General features: G+C 39.0%; 1 protein-coding gene across 2 annotated transcripts; it reads right to left on the bottom strand.

Moving 5' to 3' along the window:
- Nucleotides 1–206: 206 nt before the first annotated feature.
- eif4e2 (eukaryotic translation initiation factor 4E family member 2) lies at nt 207–23371 on the bottom strand. 2 transcript variants are annotated; one of them, XM_057858166.1, is made up of 8 exons: nt 23203–23371; nt 18199–18304; nt 13743–13877; nt 5656–5760; nt 5431–5583; nt 5193–5333; nt 1179–1255; nt 207–1104 (listed from the first exon to the last, which is right to left on the bottom strand). In XM_057858166.1, exons 1-7 carry the CDS (start codon nt 23220–23222, stop codon nt 1220–1222), a joined length of 696 nt encoding a protein of 231 aa, XP_057714149.1. In that variant the 5' UTR covers nt 23223–23371; the 3' UTR covers nt 207–1104; nt 1179–1219. The 2 variants fall into 2 exon arrangements, with proteins under 2 accessions (XP_057714149.1, XP_057714148.1); XM_057858165.1 differs by having other exon boundaries at nt 5197–5333.

Raw genomic sequence — 23371 nt, 5'->3', positions numbered from 1 at the left:
AGAGGTGCTTAAAGGGCAAATGTCGACTCAAGCAAAAATTCGGGTTACGTCGCCAGCATAGGAACGGAACTCATTTGAAATCCGGGGACTACTTGTACTTGCCAATTTTACTCATTTACATTTTGTAACAAATTTTTTCTTGATAGTGCATACATTTTCATGTTCACTTCCCTTAAAAACGCATTTTAAAATCCAAGACTCAGACACTTCTTTGTAGCAGCTGCATAATTTTTCATTTATTGCTTTTATCCACCAAGCGTACATCCGACCGCACTTTCCTCATATTTTGATCAACAGTACCGATGACCATGACACGTAACACAGGTGGTGTTACAGTTTCCCAATCGAGGAATAAAGAAACTTGAGTGGCGTTTCACCCAACTGGTCTATAATGCGATAAAAGCAGAGAACTTCCCTTTTGTAGCTCCTCCACAACATTGACGTGTCGTCCATTTCTTGGATTAATTAAGAACAGCTTATCAGTCCATTCATAAGATGACCGTCCTTCCTCTTTCTCCTCTAGAATTCCACTTCCAGGTCAGAGAAGGAGAATCGTTGCGGAATTCATTGGATAAATAATTCATCTTTCAGGATGTAACAGTAGAAACTTGGAAATAAACAGATGAATTGTCGTTAAAATACAGCACAGTATTAAAAGAACATTTACCACAAACTCCGTTGAAGTCCCGAGAACAGTAAGTCATTTCATGTGAACGCACCGCGAAACAGGAAAAGTTGACAAATTTAGCCCAAAAAAACTCTTTTGAACATTGCCCTTATGACCATATTAGCGGAAAGGTCAAACGTTAGCTCTTGAGTTCAATTGTGTTACATCGTACTATAAAAGTAAGATTAAAGGAAAACAAAACAAACAAAAAAATGATTTCGGAGGCATCGGTCCTTTCTGGGTGGTTAGAAAAATTTTCTCATCTGCTCAAAGGGCTTTCCAATCGCTCTCGAGCGGACACAAAGGAGGAATGTTCTTCCTGTCTTTTGTTCCTGGCCTTCGCTGGGTCAATCCACGCAGAGGGTATCTTTCCTTCTCCACCCGGACATGTTCTACACCCTCTCCGGTCACCACAGCAACTTTACATTACAACACACCTGCACGACAAGGAGTGCTGGATCTGAAAGATGGACAAGTGGGCGGGAGCGGACGCAAGAAACGGTTTGCAGACCTTGTAGATGTCTGTGGCAGCAGGAGGGCTAACGTCCGCCGCTAGCATTCACCAGACCATGGAAGTCTTCCCAGGCTCTGCGAACAAGCCACAGATCATTCCAGATTCACGAGTGTTTGACCCAACATAAAAAGCCCCCAATTACAAATGTATTGGATAATAATGCCGCAACGATTAATTGATTAACTCAATTAGAAAAAAGATTAGAATTAAATTTTGGCGCTTCGAGTAATCATTAAATTAAAGTGGCGTTGTAATTGTTCGTTTTGAAAGTGTTTGTATTTAGTTTTATTGATCTGGGTGGATACACTGCACTCTAGTGGCAACAGCGAATATGACAGCACTCATTTCACATTGCTGAATCCAGCTGCTCCCTGTTAAGACCAACATTAGCCAAGTATTTTTTTTTTAGCTGATGTTTTTTTAATGGATTCATAATTTTTTGTGAGAATACGTGCTTGAACCATTTGTTAAGAGCATTGGGGGGGTATTAGCATTTTATAGCATTTAAGCTAGCTTTTGCTATGTCAGTTAGCCAATTGTTCTTTTGTTGTACTTAGATCCTGATTCATATATTCTTAATACCGTTTGAGGCTCAGCACATGTATTTTAAATTTCTAAGTAATCTAAGTAATCGACTACTAAAATAATCGATAGCTGCAGCCCTATTGGATAGTTTTATCTATGACTATATAACGGGAACGGAAATTTATTTTTTGCTAATATGATAAGCATAAACCTACCTGCTTTGATTAGGTACTAAAGTAACACAAGCAACAAAAGCAGGTACGTTTATGTTAATCCATTAGCATGTTAGCAAAAATACCATTTCCTTTCATGTGCACAAGTGCGCCCGCTTGTAGCGCACAAGTGCGCCTACTCGGAGCACACGCAAATATGTTAACTCATAGTGCAAAAGTACACGTACAAGTAAGCGTACTCGTAGCGTGAGTGCACGCTACTACACCTGCTTGTGGTACAAGTACAAATACTCGTAGTAAAAGTACCATAATTGAATACAATTACGTACACGTGTTCTTTTAGCATACCGTAATTTCCCAAACATAAGGCGCACCCGTGTATAATGCGCACCCCAAATTTACTTGTAAAATCTAGGGGAAATTATTGTACCCGTTTATAACGCGCACCCTAATGTTTGCACCAATAAATAAAAGAATACAAGAAAACAGCTTGTGTACAGAAAAAGAAATGTCATTTTACTGAATGGTGAAACACAGCACAAGCATAGCATATTGTTAGTTCAAAACATTACCATAAACTGACAATATTTAATTTAATATTTAATTTAATTTAAACTGATAGTATTACAATATGATTTGACAACTTCTCCAATTTACCAGAATCTAGGAGAAAACAAAACCGATGTGACTTTTCTTTTAAAGGCTGCTGTATAACTTGCTCGTTTCATCATGATGAATAAATGTTTCTTCCATGGATTGATACGGTAAAATGAAAGTGAGAACGTAAGTCGGAAATCCGAGAGAGCTCATCGCTGTCGACACGACGGTAACAATAGGAACTATTGTTATTTGGGTTTGAGTTTCCCGAGGGACAGATATAGTTGACGGACCCAGGAAGTCTGTGTTGTTACGTTTGTCATGGTCCGAGTTGCGGAGCTGCAATAAACGTTGACTCAAATGAGTACAAGAAACTAAATTCTGTGCTTTATGAAGAGTGAAAAAAGCTGAATTCAACACAGACGAAATCATTCGGCCGATCAGAGTGAAATATTACTGAAACAAAATGGTGACGTCACGTACCGTAATGGTCGGCAACGGATCGCCGCATACGTTTCTTCAACACAACGTGGCCGTGTCAATAAAAAAAAAACGGTTTATATATATATATATATATATATATATATATATATATATATATATATTAGGGCTGGGCGATATGGCCTTCAGTACGTATCACGATATATTGAGCAGATTTACCTCGATAACGATAAATGACGATAAATTCGCCCAAGCGGACTGTTATATAATTTGAAATTTTGAATCAATGCATGGAATACAAATTAACCGTTTCTCGTTAAATTTATTTAACCAGCTTTCAATTTAACATGCAGTCTAAACATTAAGTATTAAAAAAAATCTTGTAAACAATAAGAATTCTAGTGTGAACATTTATAACAGCTTGTATGACTTGAAAAATGTACAACATTATAAAAATCAATATGACGACTGTGCAAACATGTCATTCCAACACAAATGACTTGCAGCTTTAACAGTACACTTCAGACAACTTATTGGTAATGGTTGCTATGACATAATTATTCAACACAAGTGTTTATGTCAAGGTTTCAGGTTTTTTTTTTCCCCCGAAACATTTTTTAATACATGCATCCCCACACAGACACAACCAGATTAAAGCTGTATTGCTCTGATGCCAATGAAACATTTAAGGTTTTATGATGGCAGAATAAAGCAAACACATACAGAAAAATAGCTGTGGCCATTAAACTGTCATATTATATATAGGCTTCACTGTTGGATTCTACTTTATGCTGAGTGCTTTACCATCATGAAAGCTTTCAGAGAAATCACACAGAGATGCCAAATAACGCGACACGATGATTGCTACATCAAGTCCGTGCCCAGTCCACTCATTAATCTCAGCCGTTTCGACAAGGTTAGAGCCGCTATCAGACTCTTTCACGTTCATTTGTAGCCGCTGTTAGCCGCTAGCGTTAGCCTGTGGCTTGGCTACCAGAAGAAGGCACTGAAAGCATCCTCTCTTGATATCGTGAGAACCAGGGAGGACAGCAGGTGAAAGCCCGTCTGGAACCCGCCAAGAGTTTACTTAATGTCGGGTGAAAGTTTGGCGAAGCCCGACCCCATCCTGTTTACTTGTAGCGTTAGCCGCTAGCGTTAGCCTACCGGGCTTCTGTTTGTTTGGCTTCCTGAAAACCACGTGACTCCATACGTAAGCACACCGTCTGCTTTCTTCAAGGAGAATGAACATAGCCGAACAACACAGAGTCAAAGCGGGATGAAAAGACTGTATTTTCTTGTTTTATTAAATTACCGAATTTACCGACATGGTCAAAATTACGTCGGTCATCGTGAAGAATTTCGGTGACGGTAAATTTTCGGTTTACCGCCCTGCTCATATATATATAGAAATTTCTGTCTCCATCCATGTACCAGTTTATAATGCGCACCATGATTTTGGGGAAAAAAGTGCACGTTATATTCGGGAAATTACGGTAAGTAAACGTATTTGTATATGCACATCCTCGTCTTATTTTTGCCTACTGAGCTGTGACAAAGAACTTATCTCGTAATTGCCTGAATTTGTGGTGGGAGGACATCCGTTGTAAACACAGAATCAAAACAATAACTTTTACGGGCTGATAATCGACTTTTAGAATAGGAAAATCTCGTCCTAACCATTGAGAACAGTGTTAGAACTGTTTCGCAAAAACATGTTTTTTTTCTATGTCTACTGAAATATTAGGGCCATTTAATGAAGAATAGAAGTGAAAATCTTAGCTATTGCTCGGAAACACGGTGGACAATTAGGGCTCAGCAATTCTGAAAATGGCTGGAAGTAAAAATTAATAATAATAAAGAAAGTATGACTGTAAAACTTTTTAATTGTTTTATAAAGTATAAATTGTGTTTCGAGTAAATTAATCTGTGTGTGATTGCCAGGCTTTGAATTTACAGCAGCTACTTAGTTGAAATTGTTGTCATTTTTTTTTTGTTTGAGTCCATTTTCCAATAAACAATGAAGAGAGAATCAGAACATGTGTCTTCTTGCCCACATGCGAGGGCTGACATCTAAAGCATCACACGTGTATACTTTTGATCGTTTTTGTGTGGTAATGATCCATTAAATTTTTCGTGCAAAGCATATCACTTGTCTCAAGGTTAGAAAACAATTATATATTCAACACAAGCAACTCGGTGGCGTAATCATTAAAATTAAATCATATGCACATGCATTTGTGTGATGCAAGTAATAAAAAAGAGGTGGGAGACATACATACTTAATGCTGTCTGTGTGTGTCTTGTACTCCATGATGGTATTGGGGGGCAGGTTGAGGACTCGTCGCAAAGTGTCTCGAATGCGGGCCGTGGTGGCCTGGTCACTCGCCGTTTTGTTCCAGATGGAAATGATGTCCTCCTGGATGGAGGCAAGACCAGACGACGCATCTGTTTAGTGCATGTTTTGACCCCGGAACACATTGTAGTGCTACGGTTGCACTCTATTTTTTCTTTACCTGGAACCGAACCGAAACCACGGCGCCGCAAATCTCTTCGCCGACCATGAACTGCTCGCCCAGCATGGCCAGGATCAGGTTCTCCCAGCACCGCGACGCTAGGCCTTTCCTCAGACGGATGATCCATTTTCCACCCATCTTGTTGGCATCATCCTTTGCGCACACAAACAGTCAGATTAGAATGGTTTGAATAAATCCTACATCCATCGATACCGAGATGCTCACCTCCCACATTGGTTTGATGCCTTCTTTGAAAAGATGGAAGTCACTGTGGCCCGTTAGGTCACCGGGTCGGATCATGTGACTGTAAAACCGCCAGAATTGCTCTACCTTGAGGACAAATGTTGAATACCATCAGGAAAGAGACCAGCGCAAGTACAAGCACAACTTGTAAACTTGACAGAGGCAGAAATTTGAACCCAAATTAATATAAAAATGATGTCAATCGTTTATGCTGTAAGATGTTTTGGTTGTACTGCTATCGTTTTTGAGATATTTATAATTCTTTTATAGGTCAAAATAAGGCAGCCCACCATTTTGATTTGATATAGCGAAAAATTGTGTCTCAGATCGACCTATAAAAGAATGTAATTATCTCAAAAACGATAGCAGCACAAACAAAATCTTTTACTGCACAAACGTAGCACAAACGATTGACGTCATTTTTATTTAACCCTTGAGAGTCAAAGGACGCGCCGGCGCGTCCTCAGCGCACGTCGTCTTTGAAGCGCCCTCGCGTTTTAATTACGTCACCCACATGCCGTTGGTTGGTCTCGTTTTAAAGTGCGGAAGTTGCGGTTTACTCTCGTTGTTATTTGAAGTCAATCGACCAAATAAAACGTGAGATATTGTCATTTAAGTTTTATAGTTTTATTGTCCTCTCAAAAAAACATTAAAACGCTGCATGGATCATTGGTTTATGTCTATATTTCCATCATTTCTTGTCCTTTCTCAAAACGGAAGCTCCATGAAAAAACCACAAATCAAACGAACCCTTTCGAAGTCACAGTGGAAGCACAAAATGCGTTTTTTTTTCTTTTTTTCTAATAAATATAACTGCCGTGCGAGGTTCCACCGAACGAGAGGGAGGAGTGTTCTGAAGCAGCGAGGTGGCGACCGACGGCCGTTTGAATCGAGCGAGCGAGCGACTTTGTGTGACTTTGAGAATGAACGGATAACTAAATTTAGCGCAAGCAATTGTGCTTTTTGATCAACTTGAGGAAGAGGATGGTCCAAATTCGTCATCATCGTCTTCTTCGGAAGAGTCCTCGAGTGAAGATAGTGACGGATTTGAACACGTGGGTGACGCCATCCACAAGCAGAGGTAAGCCAACTCACTTTTTTTTTTCTAATGCTGAAAAAGTTTCTTTTGAAAGTTTCTTTTGATATTGCAAGACAAAGTTAATTTTGATGCAATATAAGTGTGTGTTTGTGTATATAATAATAAAATGTGCATATCAGATCAAAGTATAATTTGTGGTCTTCTTTCTATATGAAGATTAGGGATGTAGCACATATTCAGCTACGGTATTCTTTCTATTGTCATACATATAGATTTCCATTATTATTTATTTCTGTATATATTTTTATTTTATACTTTATTATTTTCATAAATACTTTTTTTTCATGTACATTTATAGTGACAATGAAAGTAAAGTGAAATGAAAATGGAAGGGTGGAGAGAGGACCGACACCCCATGGAAGTGTGGGCTGTGTGATGTAGCCCTGTGTCTAATTCCAGGACGAAACTGCTTTTCGGAGTGGCATCCCCGAAAAAAAATTAACTTGTTCATTGTAAATATTTTTGAAAATACTTTTTTCCCCAATGTTATATATATATTTTTTTCCCACAACCAGTCTTCTCAATTTGTGTATATAAATGTGTGTTCAAGAAGCTTGATTGTGTGTACATAGTTTTCATCAGGTGATGGGCCGCAATACCTAAACTCATAAAGAGATGGCCTCTAAACACTTTTTGTTTTAGATGGTATATATTTTTTCACTGTTCGGTCTGCTGTATATAACCTGTTTTGACTAGAGCATTTATAAAGGCAAAAAACGCCTATGGCTATACCTGTTGTTTATGTTGAATTGTCAAATATAAGACTATTTATTCTAAATTTTTTTGGTTGAATGTTCATCCTAACATGTTGAATAAATATTACAAAGTTTTAAAACGGTTCGTTACGCATGTTTGGTTGTCAACTGGACATCAATATTAAAAATTTTGACAAAACGATTTTGGAATTTTTGGTCTTTTTGGGCCCAAAATGATGATTTATAATTGGTCAGTGAAGGAAACAACAGTTTGGACATGAAGTTCAAGGTGTCACAAAAAAAGGGACGAAACCAGGCCATCGTAAACAATTCTTTCTTTGAAATATAAAGGCAACTTCAAAGGCATGCAAAATCAGACAAAATAGGCCCAAACCTTAAAGGGTTAAATTCGTATCTGATGGGGGACCAACTCCATGGAGGTTTGAAACCTAAGAAGTGTGAGGCAGACACGCTAACCTCTAGGATAGTGTTTTTCAACCGGTGTGCCACGGTACACTAGTGTGCTGCAAGACATCGTCAGCTGTGCCGCGAGAAATAATGCAATATCAACTATCCAGGAGGAAACTACATCCCTCCAAGACTACGTCATGAAAATGGCCCCCAGTGATGACCTACTTTATATCAAATCAAATCAAATCAACTTTATTTGTATAGCACATTTAAAAATCCGCCAAGGAGACCAAAGTGCTTTACATAGCAAAACACAGCAAAATAAGTCAACTTTGAAAGATAAAACAAACACATAAAATAAAATAAATAAAAGACGAGGTCATAAACTGTCATTGCACATTAAAAGCTGACGAAAAATAAAATGTTTTAAGACGTGATTTAAAATCCGTAAGTGAGGGGGCCTGTCTAATAGTAAGTGGTAATTGGTTCCACAGCCTGGGCGCCATCACCGCAAATGCACGGTCACCCCTAAGCTTCAGCCTTGATCTTGGGACTACTAGAAGCAGGTGGTCAGCTGATCTGAGGGTTCTGGTTGGACTGTAAGGCTGAAGCAGTTCTGACAAATATGGCGGCGCAAGATTATTCAAACATTTAAAAACAAATAATAATATCTTAAAATGTATTCGGTAATGTACCGGGAGCCAGTGAAGAGATGCTAAAATTGGGGTGATATGTTCACGCCTGCGGGTTCTAGTTAGGAGTCGAGCAGCAGAGTTTTGTACAAGTTGCAGACGGGCCAGTGCCGCCTGACCGACACCTGCATACAAAGAATTACCGTAATCCAGCCGAGTTGTGACAAAAGCATGAATCAATTTTTCCATATCAGAGCGTGAAACAATAGATTTCACCTTAGCAATCTGGCGAAGCTGATAAAAACAGTCCCGAACAACACAAGAAATCTGCTTCTCCAATTTAAAATCAGCATCAAATTGGACCCCTAGATTTTTGACATAATTCTTAAGAAACGGAGACAATGAACCGAGGTCAACATTCAGGGAGGCCTGGCTACTCGGTTTGAACACCATGACTTCAGACTTACTGTCATTCAAACTTAAAAAATTACATGAGAGCCACGACTTTATATCGTTGAGGCATTCAATAAGTTGACAGAAAGTGCCATTCTGCGCCAATGGAAAATAGATCTGACAGTCATCAGCATACAAATGAAATGAAACACCATGTTTTCTAAAAACAGAACCAAGAGGCAATAAATAAAGTGAAAATAAAAGAGGGCCGAGAACAGATCCCTGGGGAACCCCATGTGGAAGCGATGCCTTTTTGGACATGAAATTGCCCATTTTCACACAAAAACTCCGTTCATTTAGGTAAGACTTAAACCATTCAAGAGCGACACCTTGAATACCCACACTGTGTTCAAGACGAGAAATTAAATATATATATATTAGGGCTGTCAAAATTATCGCGTTAACGGGCGGTAATTAATTTTTTAAATTAATCACGTTAAAATATTTGACGCAATTAACGCACATGTCCTGCTCAGACAGTATTCTGCCTTTTGGTAAGTTTTACAGCAAGGCTTTTTGTGCTGTCTAACAGCGAACTCTTGTGGTCGCTTTGCGACATGGTTTATTGTTTTCTTGCCAGTTCAACTTCAATATGGCTGCACGACGTCTCCGGCTGACGCCTACGTTGTAATGTGCTTATATGATCCTTGGACAAGATTTGTCCGTAAGTATGGTTGTTGTAAAGAATGTACATATTATGTTAGTAAACGAAATGTTATATTTTTTGTATGAGACGCTTTTTGTTTATGTTTAGTGAACCTGTATAGCGTGCTAAGCTAACGTTGTTGCTAATGCAATGCTCGTGTACTTTTTTTTGGTAGTTTTGCGACGGTCTAAAGAGGACAATGGTTTGAGGCCATTTTATTAATAAATCAGATGAAAAAGGAAGAAGTCTAATTATTAAGGCGTTGTTCACTAGCTGTCTAGCTTTGGAAAAAGTAGACGCTTCGGAGTGAGGACAGCATAGACAGATTTAAATGACAGTACAGTGAAATGCCCACTACAGTCCTTATGTACCGTATGTTGAATGTATATATCCATCTTGTGTCTTATCTTTCCATTCCAACAATTTACAGAACATATATATAATTTACAGAAAAATATGGCATATTTTATAGATGGTTTGAATTGCGATTAATTACCATTAATTAATTTTTAAGCTGTAATTAACTCGATTAAAAATTTTAATCGTTTGACAGCCCTAATAATTATATTATATATATTATTTTATTAAATAAAAATGCATGTTGATACGACGCACCTAAAGGTAACTTCCATTAAAAAAAAAAAAACGTCGTTTGAAAGTTGTATGGACTTAAAATCCGCTACCTTGTTGTTTCTTGTTGTCTTCGAAAATCATACTTGGGTGACGGCGTTTCAAGTGTTCGTTCATAGCCGGCGTGCTACCGTGGTATGTGAGCTCATCTTAGCAAAGAGTACACACAGTGGCACCCTCCATATTTTCCTTGAAATAATTCTAGGATCTGGCTATTCTGGTCCGCTTTTTTTGGCTTTATGGCACTTTCACGTGTCACCAATTCTGCCCTTTTTGGTAATAGGCGGTGTTTTCAACTCCTCGCCGAAGTGAGGAGTGAACCGGCGATTCACTTGGCTCGTTGTCGTCGGTTCGTCCGATTTCCTCCTCAGGAAGGCAGCGGCGTGCATAAAAACACCGAGAGGCGTCGGATGGCTCTTTAAGGATACTTTTATTGACCAAAACAAAAACGTGGGGGACACAGCCACTCAACTCGGCGCTACTTGCGCACTTTTCCAACTCAACGATCTCGCTCCCTCTCTCTATCTCGCTCGCCCACTTTCTTCCTCTTTGCTCAATCTGACAACGCCGGTCACATTGAAATAACAGCGGCCCCCTTGGGGGTGCCAGTAACAACCGCTTGTATTGCGAGCGCCCGCCATTCTAAACTTTGTCTGCATGTAATTTTTTTTAAACCCGTCATTACCCGTCGACGGTATGTTTTGCCCGTCGACGCATTTACGTCATCGATGATGTCAACAACGTCGACTAGTCGGGAAAGCTCTAATCTGGTCACATCTGCCACAACCGTTCCTTGCAAGAGACTTTTTTCTTTGACAGGGCACATTGTTCAAAAGAAAAGGTCTGCTCTGTTATCTGAAAATGTCAACAAGCTAGTTTGCCTGAGCAGTTGGTTTAAAAAAAAAAAAAAAAAAAAAGTGGCTAACTTAAGCAGTGTTTCTAAACACCTTTACACACAGTTTAGTGTAATGTTTTTCAGTTAAGTGTGTGAAAATATATTTTTTCTTTTTTTATATCACACAGCTTTCAGGCCATTTAGTGCAAAACTGCAAATGCTGCATTTATTTGTGTGAAATGTTGAATTTAACAGACAAGTTGTTTACACATTTTTTAAACACTAGCTATTGTTACTGTATTGTGCTTGTCTGCTCTTTAAATCGGCAGTTAATTTTGGGTAACATACCAATGGTACTTGAGCCACATTGTTAGTCTGAGGCACTTTAATCTGTTAAAACTCTTGGCTACTCACACATGGAAAAATACGATTGTACAACGTTTTAAATGTATTCACTTGGTATATTTCAGGTACCACGATTTGAGAGCACTATAAATTGAAGAAAAGTACGCCTTGTGTTTGGAGTGTTTGTTTTTGGATTTGCTGGAATAGCATCAAACAGGGGAAGGGGTAAGCGATGCCGCGCCAAGCCACTTCTGGCTGCATTTTTGACACATGAAAAATAACGAATACGTACTACTGTATGACGGAAAATTTTAGTGGTTTTGTAACCACGACGTTTTCATTAGGGTTGGGAATCTCTGGCATGAAGCCGATTCGATATGTATCTTGATACACACAGGTTACGATTCGATTAAAAAAACGATACATTCTTACGGCCGAGCGATTCGATACAGTTTAAGAACGATACGGTTCGATACAGAGTGAAAACGATACAATAGTAAACATTTGTTGTGTGTGTTCGTACAGTATTTTAAACATATATAAAAAAAAAAGATTAAAAATTAAACAACAAAATTTCATAACAATGTTATGTTTTATTTTTTTATGAAAAAAAAAATAAAGCTTACTATATGACCGTCATTTTGTTGGATCGGATTGATAATAAAATAAAACTCCAGTGACAGACAACAATAAAGTGCAGTAATTTAATTAATGTATTTCCTGGTGTTTTGAACACAATAGGTAAGTAATTTAAGTGCAAACTTTCGACGTAAACATCTTACGAGCAAAAAATATTAGTTATATACAGCAGCTCTAGAAAAAAAAAAAAAAAAAAAGAATTAAACCTGCCAGTGTTATCATGAATAAATAATAAATTATGCTTTACCACTGGTATAACTGGGGGAATAAAAACATTGCATTTTAGATGGACAGGTTTATAATCATTACTTCCACATTTTTTTATTCCTCATGACTGTCTATATCTTTTTTGAAGGGCAGATTTTTCTTAAGGAAGATCAACTGATCCACATGATCATGTTTAAGTAGACTGCGTTTCGTGGAAACAATATGTCGCCCTTTCTACCATTGTAGTGGGTTATTTTTCAGGGTTAATAACTCACGATGTCTGTACCGCTTCACACTAGCTCTGTCCCATTCGAACGGATCTGGCTGCCTTCGTCACTTCAAAGTCCGACTTTAGTTTTCCTGGGTGCGTTGAAAATCAATCGCTGCACGTTGCTGCCGTGGTGCGCAAACTGTCCATTGTTTTAGCATGTTGCTTCGTTGCCACTACTAGTTTCGTTTTGGGACTGTGAAGAAAACGCTACGGAGCGGGCGTTACAGTGGTTTTGTTACCTCTCGCGTTGTTATGACACGCCCGTGACGATCGAGTAATGACGGCGACTACCAGCGGTTTTGCCTAAATGAATGGGAAGTTAAGGCAACCACGACGGCGGTCGCTGGTCACCATCTAAGTGCGCTGTGTGGTGAATGACTCAAGCGCAGCATGTGAGGTAAAAGCTAAATTATTATCATATTAAACAATGCATTGAACTAGGCATTAGAAGCCGATTCTTGTGCTCGCGATAGCCGAATTCTATCTCTACTATCGGTTCATTGAATATTTAATGGCTAATTACTGTCGAATGGTAACTTTACTATCAATACAGCTGTATCTCTCACCTGTAAAACCGGATATCCGCTCGTATCGGTTTATCGTTCTCAAGCTTAGTTTTCATAGCATGGTAAACCGTGAAGGTAACCGTCACATGCCTAGACCTGACCCACCCCCCCTTTAAAAATTTTCTCCTCGGAGCTACGCGATTCACGTAGGTCATCCTTTTTGACTTCAAAACGGCGAATTTCGCCGAAAGGTGAGAGATTTTTATGCCTGATTAATACTACCTGCCTGCAAAGCCATTGTCAGTTAGATGCTCGGCTCTGATGCGGTTAAAGACAATGCTAAAGTCTGCCTGTCTGATAATTCTGAGCTTTTCAAGCCTAACTGCTATAAAAAATAAAAACAGAGAGAGGCTGAGAGCTGTTGACGAAGATTCCTGCCAGGATATTGGCTTTGTGTTCATCTAAATAGGCTCAAAAGTTTCACACTGAGTAAGTATAAACTTTGAGAACTTATTTTATAATTAAATCTACTGTACAAAAAATAATTTTGGAACTTTTTTGCTTTGTGGTGTGAATTATAGATATTTTTCAATGCAAAAATGTACCATGACTCTGAGAAGGTTGAAAAACACTGCTCTTGGACACCACACCCAGTCTTAAACCATTGACATCAACAAATAATTCCTTTACTCTGACAGACCGAGGCGAAGCTGCCGATCTGTTTGATGTTCTGCTCATAGCTCTGAGTGCTGGCCGGCCTCCCTGGGTTCCGCCTCGAGTACCAAAATGTGTAGTTGTACTGAAGAGGGTGCTCACCTGCCCCTGGAATGACCACCTATGAAAGAAAAAAGTCAAAAAGACGAAGTTTTTCACTAGCACAGTACAGGAAGTCCCCGAGTATAGGTAGTCCCCGAGTTACGAACGAGTTCAGTTCCTATACTGACGACATAACCTGAATTTCCGCAGAAATTCGAATTTACCCTTTAAGTACCTCTAAATCTCAAAATAACTGTCCAAACGTATTGTAGTTTGTGTAATGATTTGAGGATACACTGCCCACTGGTGGCAGCGTTGGGTCTGGCTGGACTGCCGCCTTGTATGACTGAGGAGCAGACTCGTCTGAAGTGGATAAAGAAAAGCTGCAACCTGGTTTGGCCCTCATAAGGCAGTAAGTTGTTTCAGCTAATATATGTTTGTGTATGCTTTAGGGCTGCAGCTATCGAATATTTTAGTAGCCGATTAATCGATGGACTAGTTTGTCCGAATAATCGGATAAGGAAAATGAAAAATTAAAATACCTGAGCTGAGCCTCAAACGTTTTTTTTTTTTTTTTTTTTTTTAAATGAGGGTCTCTGTACAACAAAAGAACAATTGGTAAACTGACAAAGAAAAATTACGGGAACTTAAATGCTATAAAATGCTTAAGTTTTTTTAACAATGCTCTTAACAAATGGTTAGGACACACATTCCCACAAAAAACGGCTAAATATTCCTATAAACTAAATTATGAATGCATTAAAAAACATTAGCTCAAACAAAAACTTATGTTGGTCTTAACAGGTTGGATTCAGCCATGTGAAAAGAGGCAGACCAGAGGGCAGTGAATCCACCCGAATCAATAAAACTAAAGGCAAACCCTTTCAAAATAAACCATTACAGCGCCACTTCAAACAATTACTCGAAGCAACAAAATTTAATGGCGTACCACAAGCAACACGTCACTTCCGCTCATTAATATTCATGACATTAGCTACCGTTGCTAAGTAGGGACAAGCCACCGTTTGTCCCTAATAGGAAATGAATGGAAATCGTATACGAAGGAGATGTTTACAGAGCTAAATCTACCAATTCTCTTCGAAAATGATGTGCCTAGTGCCAAATTCACTGGCAAAGATGTGGTATGAAGAACATAAAAATGCTGAGTTAAAGAGATGGCTTGAGTGTCGAAGGCTGAAAATGACGAAAAAAACGAGCCGACCTAAGCATAGCCTTAGCTTTTTTATTGACGCGACTGACAATGACATTCTCCTGTTTCAACAAGCTATCCTTTACCATCAGCCCTGTCTTTCTTATATATCCTCTGGTTGTCCTACATCTCTTACCGTTCTTGGGGGTAATTTAGTTAGCTTTGTGTAGCGATCGCAAATGCTACTCAATGACAGCCAACGAACACTTTTAATTTTTTCATTGATAACACATCTTAATTCTATAATTTATTTACACTTCCCCCTTACTAAAGTTGTTTTTTTTTATATATATAACAGAAACGGTAACAGTGGCAGTCAGATACCATTGTAATTCTTTTCAGGTCATTCATTGTCAGACAGAAGCAGTATGGCACAACGTTACGCTAAAAAAATAAGTTAAAAATATAAAAATGGCTTACCTCTTTGTCCTCTGAAAGACCATGCCAACCCAACATAATGTTTACTGCATATGAAATGTGAATGGATTCACCGAGCTGGTGTTAAAGTCTGCGCAAGTTGATTCGGTCTTCACATTTTTTACTCCCGAGTTTTTGGTTTCCGGAAACGTATGAAGAAAACATCCTTCATGTGTCGTAATGTCTAGAGTTGTTTCTACAAGTTCCAAAAAAGCAATGCGTGATCGGCATGTTCGTTTTTGAAAGATTACCGGAGAAAAGTAGCACTTTTTACGTTGGGTCTATGCGAGGGCGGGTCTATAATGTCCCACTTCGGCTTTACTACCGCTCTACGACGCGACGTCACGGTCTAAAAATAGCCTGCGTGCGGTACGCCATTCAAATTTTTTTTTTTTTAATCGAATACTCGAGTTAATCGATTAATCATTGCAGCACTAGTATGCTTTAGAGCAGGGGTCAGCAACCTTTTTGGTGTGGAGTGCCACTTTCAAATTTTCTTGTCAATCAGTGTGCCACACCGAGACGCACATCCAATTTTTTATATCCAACAGAGCTGTAATTTTACCCCAAAGAAAACAACATGAACATATATTGAAATCGTATAACTACCATTCTTTTTCAATTAACTAAAAAATAAATGCATATTGTAGAAAATTTCAAAACTTGAAAATAAGTGCAACAGTTCACTAGCTAGTTGTTCACTATCAACTTAAACAGTAAATTATATGCAGCATTTTAGATATTCTTTTATATTACAAAGATAAAAGATGCCTACCTTAATGTGATCCCTGGCCCTGTTTTCCTTGGCTCAGCTCTGATTTCGGGGTTGTACTTTGTGACTTTTAGCTGCTTATCCTTTTTTTTTTGAGTGTCTCTTTGTTAGTCAAGCCATCAACCAAAATCTCTGAGCTTGACAAGATCGCCTCTTTGATATATTCACCATCAGTTTTTCTTTTTTTCATCAGGTTTTCCTTGCTTTGCAATGCAGTGAGCAAAGTGATAGCTTGCTTCGGTGGCGGTGTTTTTAGCAGTGACAAAGGTTTTCAGGGTGTGTTTGTTTACTGTACCTGGACACAGCACGTTTTAATGTCTCTGCCTTGTCAGACTCATCCTTGAATGAATTTTCATGTTTTGTCTCATAATGACGTTTGACACTTGTTCTGCCCGGGGAGAGGCACGGGCCCGGATGGAGCCGCCGCGGCCCCCGGGAAGCTGGCTCTTGCGGTGCGCACGAAAGGCTCGGGCGCGGGCCCGGGTGGAGCCGCGAGGAGCGAGCCTTTCCCCGGGGAGAGAAAGCCTCCCTATCGCGGTGCGCACGGAAGCCTCGGGCGAGAACCCGAGTGGAGCCGCTTCTCCCCGAGGAGGCTGGCTCTCGTGGTGCACATGGAAGCCTCGGGCGCGGGCCCGGGTGGAGCCGCTAGGAGCGAGCCTTTCCCCGGGGAGAGAGAGGCTCGCTCTCGTGGTGCCCACGGAAGGCGCGGGCGTGTGGGGCTAGAAGACTGATCTAGCCCCATACCAGCCCGGGTGGAGCTGCGGGTGCAGATCTTGGTGGGGGAATAACACTCTTAAATACAGTCTTGATGAGATTGAATTGGCTGCAGTTACGACGTTGGGAACGCTGACTCTGGAATAAAACACGATTTGACCAACATTGTGACAGCCGATGCCTACCAAAAATGACGTAATGTCAGAGGTTATAAAATCGCGCCAGCGGCCCTTCCCGCACAGAGAGCGCCAGTGGGCAATACGGGTCAAGTCTGTGAAAGCATCCAACCCGCTCCATTCTCGGGACATCTTTTTATACGTGAAAGCAATGACGTGAGTAAATCCCATGTCTCTTTACACAGGAATTCCCTTGGATGTGTGTGTGGCTTAAATAACAGGGCGCGCAACAGAAAATGTCTGAATTTCAGGTAAAAAGGCGCTTTTTTCTTGTTTTTTTGCCATGCGCTCGCGTGTCACTGGTTAACCCTTCGCGTGCCAGTGCTGACACGCGTGTCATAGGTTGCCGACCCCTGCTTTAGAGCTACAGTTTGTGGAGTTATGAGACTTCCTATGAGAATTGTAAATACGTTAGCATTCATAGCATTTAAGCTAGCGGACTTTTGTTCAGCAAATTAATTTAATCGACTAATTTTACATATTGATCAGGCTAGATGGACATTTGAACATCAATTGTTTTGTGTTAAGTGTTTATTATTTATAAAATGTGTGTTGTTTAGAACATAAGTGTACAAGTGTTTTACAGCTTTACAAATTGTCAAAAGGAAACAAAAAGCTTCAAAAATCGCAATCGCATTTGTTTTTTGTCTGTAAATTTGAAAAACTTCACGTTTAGTGAGGACACAACACGTCATAAAGTAAAGTAAAAAATAAGATATTATGAGAAACGTTAAGGTACTGATTACGCGACTAAAACAAAAAGCCTACTGCAGACAAAATGGCGGACGAGACTCCGGTGTCGTGAAGTCGAAATCACGTAAATTCAGGACATCGTAATCCGGGGACTACCTGTATACACTTTTCATGTCACTGTTGTGTATTAGTGCAGGGTTTTTCCTGCCTCCAGACGCTCTGACAATCACAAAACTCATCTGACCAGCATTGAACAACAGTAGTTTAGTGTTATTTTCAACAGTAGATGCACTTGCAGCGAGAGCTATAAAAATCTGAAAAGTTGCCCCTAAAGCCATTTTAGGTAGCAGAGTCATGTCAGAATTCATTTGTCTATCTGACTGATGAAAAGAAGCAACTTTCACACACACTGGCTTACCTTTTTCCTCATGGTGTTTTGCTCCTTGTCATCATCTTCAGCTTTTACCTTCTCGCCATCTTTCGGTGAGCCTTGGTCCTGGTCGCCGCTGTCATCATCTTTCAGGCTGGAATTGATGGAAAGAAATATGTGACTTGTTTCGTTCTTTAGCTTGATTTGACCCTACAATTACTGTACATAGTGAAACTTAAAGTGTGATTTGCGCGATATTATTCATTGGCAACTAGTGATGTGACAATATTCAGTATAGACCCTACCCACGTGACGTCACAACTCCGCTCTCCTGAATGGTACCGCCCACTTGTCCGTCAAAACATAGTGTTAACCTGTTACGGCTACGTATATTTCTCCTATTTACGGCGTGTTTTTCTGCTCCTTAACATTAATAATCAAAATGGTGAAGGCGTGTGTGGCTGTTGGTTGCACTAACAGAGAAGATGGAAGGAGAGACTTGAAGTTTTACCGTATTCCGAGGGATCCAAAGAGGAGAGCGAAATGGACGGCTGCAATTCGACGTGAAAACTGGACACCAAAAAATCACCACAGACTATGTAGTAGTCATTTTATATCCGGTAAGATGCATTTAATATATATTTAGAGGGTTTTGGCCTGACAACCACAATTAAGATCATTGCTAGGCTAATCGCCGACAACATACGACGTAGTACGACATAGTTTCAAATTCAAGATGTTTGTGACTTCCCTTTCTTCCACCATCGTTATTTTTTGAATAATATTTAGCTGGTACCAAGTGAAAGAAACTGGCCTCGTCTACGGGGCTGACAAATAACCACAATTAAGATCATTGCGAGGCTAATCGCCGACAACATACGACGTAGTACGACAGTTTCAAATTCAAGATGTTTGTGACTTCCCTTTCTTCCACCATCGTTATTTTTTGAATAATATTTAGCTGGTACCAAGTGAAAGAAACTGGCCTCGTCTACGGGGCTGACAAATAACCACAATTAAGATCATTGCTAGGCTAATCGCCGACAACATACACGTATGTATGTAGTGAGAGTGCTATCGCTAAACCATATAAACATTAAAAGCCTTAACTCCATTGACAAACGACATGAAATACATTAGACTTGACAGTGGATGTTAGCAATAACAAAAGATTTTGAATTGAAAATTTCGTAACTCACCTTTCCAAGTACAAGATAGATTCCTGCCGAACGAGGACCTGTTTCACCCAACCAGCAACGAAGTATTTATAAGCCTCCAAGCTCTTGAAGTTTTTCAAATTTTCGTGGGAATAGGCTGATTTTGTGTGGACAAGATAATTGTAAATATCAGCGTAGCAGATGTCAGGCAGACAGGGCGAAGACAGTGGGTCGAAAAACATCGATTTGGGCATCAAATATGGATCTGGCGACTGTATAGAACGAAGCTTTTCCACATAACGCCTTTTATGCAACACATCCAGTGAATTTACGGCATCAGAAAGCACCGGGTCTTCCATGAAATGCATTTTAAATCCCTCGATCAATTGAAAACAATGCTAATACAGAGACAAAATGACGGACAAGTGGGCGGAACCACACAGCGAGCACGTGGTTTTGTGACGTCGGTGGGTAGGGTATATACATGTGACCTGTGTATGCCCCAAAACCAACAGCAAGTGACCTGAAATGTCTCAAACGGAAAAGGCAGAGACAAAAATCAACGGGAAATGATTAGGGCTGTCAAACGATTAACATTTTTAATCGAGTTAATCACAGCTTAAAAATTAATTAATCGTAATTAATCGCAATTCAAACCATCTATAAAATATGCCATATTTTTCCGTAAATTATTGTTGGAATGGAAAGATAAGACACAAGACTGATATATACATTCAACATACTGTACATAAGTACTGTATTTGTTTATTATAACAAATCAACAAGATGGCATTAACATTAACATTCTGTTAAAGCGATCCATGGATAGAAAGACTTGTAGTTCTTAAAGGATAAATGTTAGCACAAGTTATATAAATTTTATATTAAAACCCCTCTTAATGTTTTTGTTTTGATGAAATTTGTCAAATTTTCAATCTAAAAATAAACTAGTAGCTCGCCATTGTTGATGTCAATAATTACACAATGCTCATTGTGCTTAAACCCATAAATTTAGTCGCACCAAAGTAGTGCTGCAACAATAAATCGATTAACTTGAGTATTCGATTAGAAAAAAAAGGATTCGAATTAAATTTTGCTGCTTCGAGTATTCGTTCAATTATTGTGGCGTTGTAATGGTTTATTTTGAAAGTGTTTGCATTCAGTTTTATTGATGTGAGTGGATACACTGCTCTCTAGTCTGCCTCATTTCACATGGCTGAATCCAGCTGCTCTATGTTAAGACCAACATAAGCTAAGTTTTTGTTTGAGCTAATGTTTTTTTTTTATGCATTCGTAATTCAGTTTATGGGTATGCTTAGCCATTTTTGTGGGAATATGTTTCTGAACCATTTGTTAAGAGTATTGTAAAAAAAAAAAAATAAAGAAAGAAAAAATTTTTTAACCCTTAAATACCTGCAACATGAAGCAATTATCAGAGAATCCCAAAATTTGAAAAATAAGGTCCTAATGAAACCTTTTTTTGGTCAAATTTGTAAAAAGAAAAGTCAAAATGAATATGTGTAATAAGCGCTCTGATATCTATAACCCTTGCTAAATCTGTTTGTTTATCTCGTGGAACCCGCAGATGCATGTGTTGACTTGAATCCATCATTTTTTTCCCAAAAAGAATTGTCAAAATTCTGAATTCGTCTCAAAATCATGAAATTTTAGGTGTATCAAAAGTGATACGTTTGGCAATAAAGGGTTAAGTTAGCATTTTATAACATTTAAGCTAGCAGACTTTTGCTATGTAAGTTAGCCAATTGTTCTTTTGTGGTACATAGATCCTTATTTGATTATTTTTTTATACCGTTTGAGGCTCAGCTCAGGTATTTAAATTTTTCATGTTCCTTATCCGATTACTCGATTATTTGACAAACTAGTTCATCAGTTAATCGACGACTAAAATAATCGATAGCCTGCAATAGTGGATAAACTAGTAGTCTTGGCCAAAAACCTATGAGACCCAGTTGAGAATTGCTGAGCAAGGAAGGTGGACGATATGCAGACAAATACATAACACAGCTGGAGGAATGTCTTTTCTTCTTTTTATTCATGTGACAGCTATCAGGAAGGCAGGAAATTTGGTTCTGTTATTCATCAGTTATTTGCAGTTATTCAGGTCAATTATTTACAAGTTCAATTGAGTTTCTGTTTCTTTTATATTTAAATTTATTGTAAATCGTATTTTTCAAATAACTATATATAGTACTGCTGCACATAAGTTTTGACACTTAATATTTTTGTTTAAATATTTTTACAACTTTGTTGCCGTTTTGCAGTTTTATATTGTAATATTTTGTGTAAACAGCTCAGGGGACTAATGCACTTGCACTTTTATTAGTCAGATTTAATATTTAAGTTCAAATATGTTGACAACTTTGTTGTTTTACTGAGGTTTTTATTTATTGTTGTAGTTTGTGAACAACTCTTTTATTTGTCATATTTAATATTTTTGTTCAAATATGTTTACAACTTTGTTGTTATTTTACAGAAGTTTTTATTTATTGTTATATTTTGTCAAAAACTTAGGGAACTAATGCACCTGCTCTTTTATTTATCATTTAATGTATTTGCTGCTGTTGAAGTGTAAAATATTGTGTTCAATAAATGATCTATTTTGTGCAGACATGGCTTCCTGGATCCCTTCATAAAGCAATCTTCATCATTCACAAATGAAACGGTATTATATGAATACACTGTGGTCACGGTGTGTCAAGTAAAGTATTTCCAAACAGCTATTCAAGTCATCTAGTGAAAATTTCTTTAAAAAAGATAAAAAATATATATATATAATATCGCAATATAATATCGCAATATATTGCAAACCTCAAAAAAATCGCAACAATAGTTTTTTCCAATATCGTTCAGGCCTACAGCAGAGGCAGACAAAAAACACAAGTAACAAGTGGGTATGTCACTGTGCTGTCATTTTAATCTGTTTGAGCGGGGTATGTGCGTCAATTGCGTCAAATATTTTACCGTGATTAATTAAAAAAATTAATTACTGCCCGTTAACACGATAATTTTGACAGCCCTAGAAATGATGTGAAATACCCCAAAATGAACTTCCCGCCAGGCATTATCTGCCACTGACGGCCACAGACGTCCAATCAGTTTGAAGTGAACATATTCATTCACTGCGACCCTCCCACTTCAAATGGATTGGACGTTTACTAGTACTAAACTCATTCCAATTCACAGCAGGATGAAAATAGCTTGTTTTTCTATTTATTAGTTATGTTGTAGAATATCCTAGAATGATTTCCTGACCCATGTATCGAAAATTGTTGGATGGCCATATCGTGAGATCGACTTGTATCGCAAATCCTATCGTATCGTAAAGGTACCCAGAGGTTCACACCACTATTGGGAACCCATAAGAACTTTGTACAAAATAGTACTTTTCATATCAAAACTACTACGACTATGGATTCCTATACAGATAATGTCACGGTGTAAATGTGCACAACCTCTCTTAAGAGTTATAAAATGTCACTAGCAAGCTAATCGTTCATTGTTTCAGCCCGCAGAGGGCGTCTAGTTTCAACCGAGCCACCCCGCGCTTTCCCCGGTCACTCAACAACGACCACACCGTGGATTTGCGGCCTACACCCTCCTGCAGCTCGGAGCTAAAGCTAACAACATTCAAGTTTCAAGTTCCCCGTGAAAATATGACACGTAGTGGCATTCAACGGCGCGTTATCTCTCAAGCAGCAGTGTGAAATGATAGCCCTACTCTCTCGAGTTAATAGGTTAATGTTGCACGCAAAAGCATGCTTTTCGTCAGGCACGCCTCTCATTTTACACGCAAACACTCATCAAAGTTACTTGCCAGCAAGGAGTGGGGATCTCCACGGGCGTGCACATTACATCGAAATCTTCACGTACTTACGCGTCAAATTTGTTGTTCATTATTTTCCTTGTGAGAATCCCTCGTCGGGGGACTTCTGCCTCCTGTAGTAAATTCCGCAGGAAGGTAACGCGCACTGTGCGTGAACGTGGACGAGTCTGGTGGCGTGTGCCGTGTAGTCGCCGGCCGGGCGGCTAATGCTGATGCATGC

Source organism: Corythoichthys intestinalis, chromosome 14 (genome assembly GCF_030265065.1).
Source record: "Corythoichthys intestinalis isolate RoL2023-P3 chromosome 14, ASM3026506v1, whole genome shotgun sequence".
NCBI lineage: Eukaryota > Metazoa > Chordata > Actinopteri > Syngnathiformes > Syngnathidae > Corythoichthys > Corythoichthys intestinalis.
Note: the sequence above shows the minus strand (reverse complement) of the source record. Positions and strands in the feature narration are given on the sequence as shown.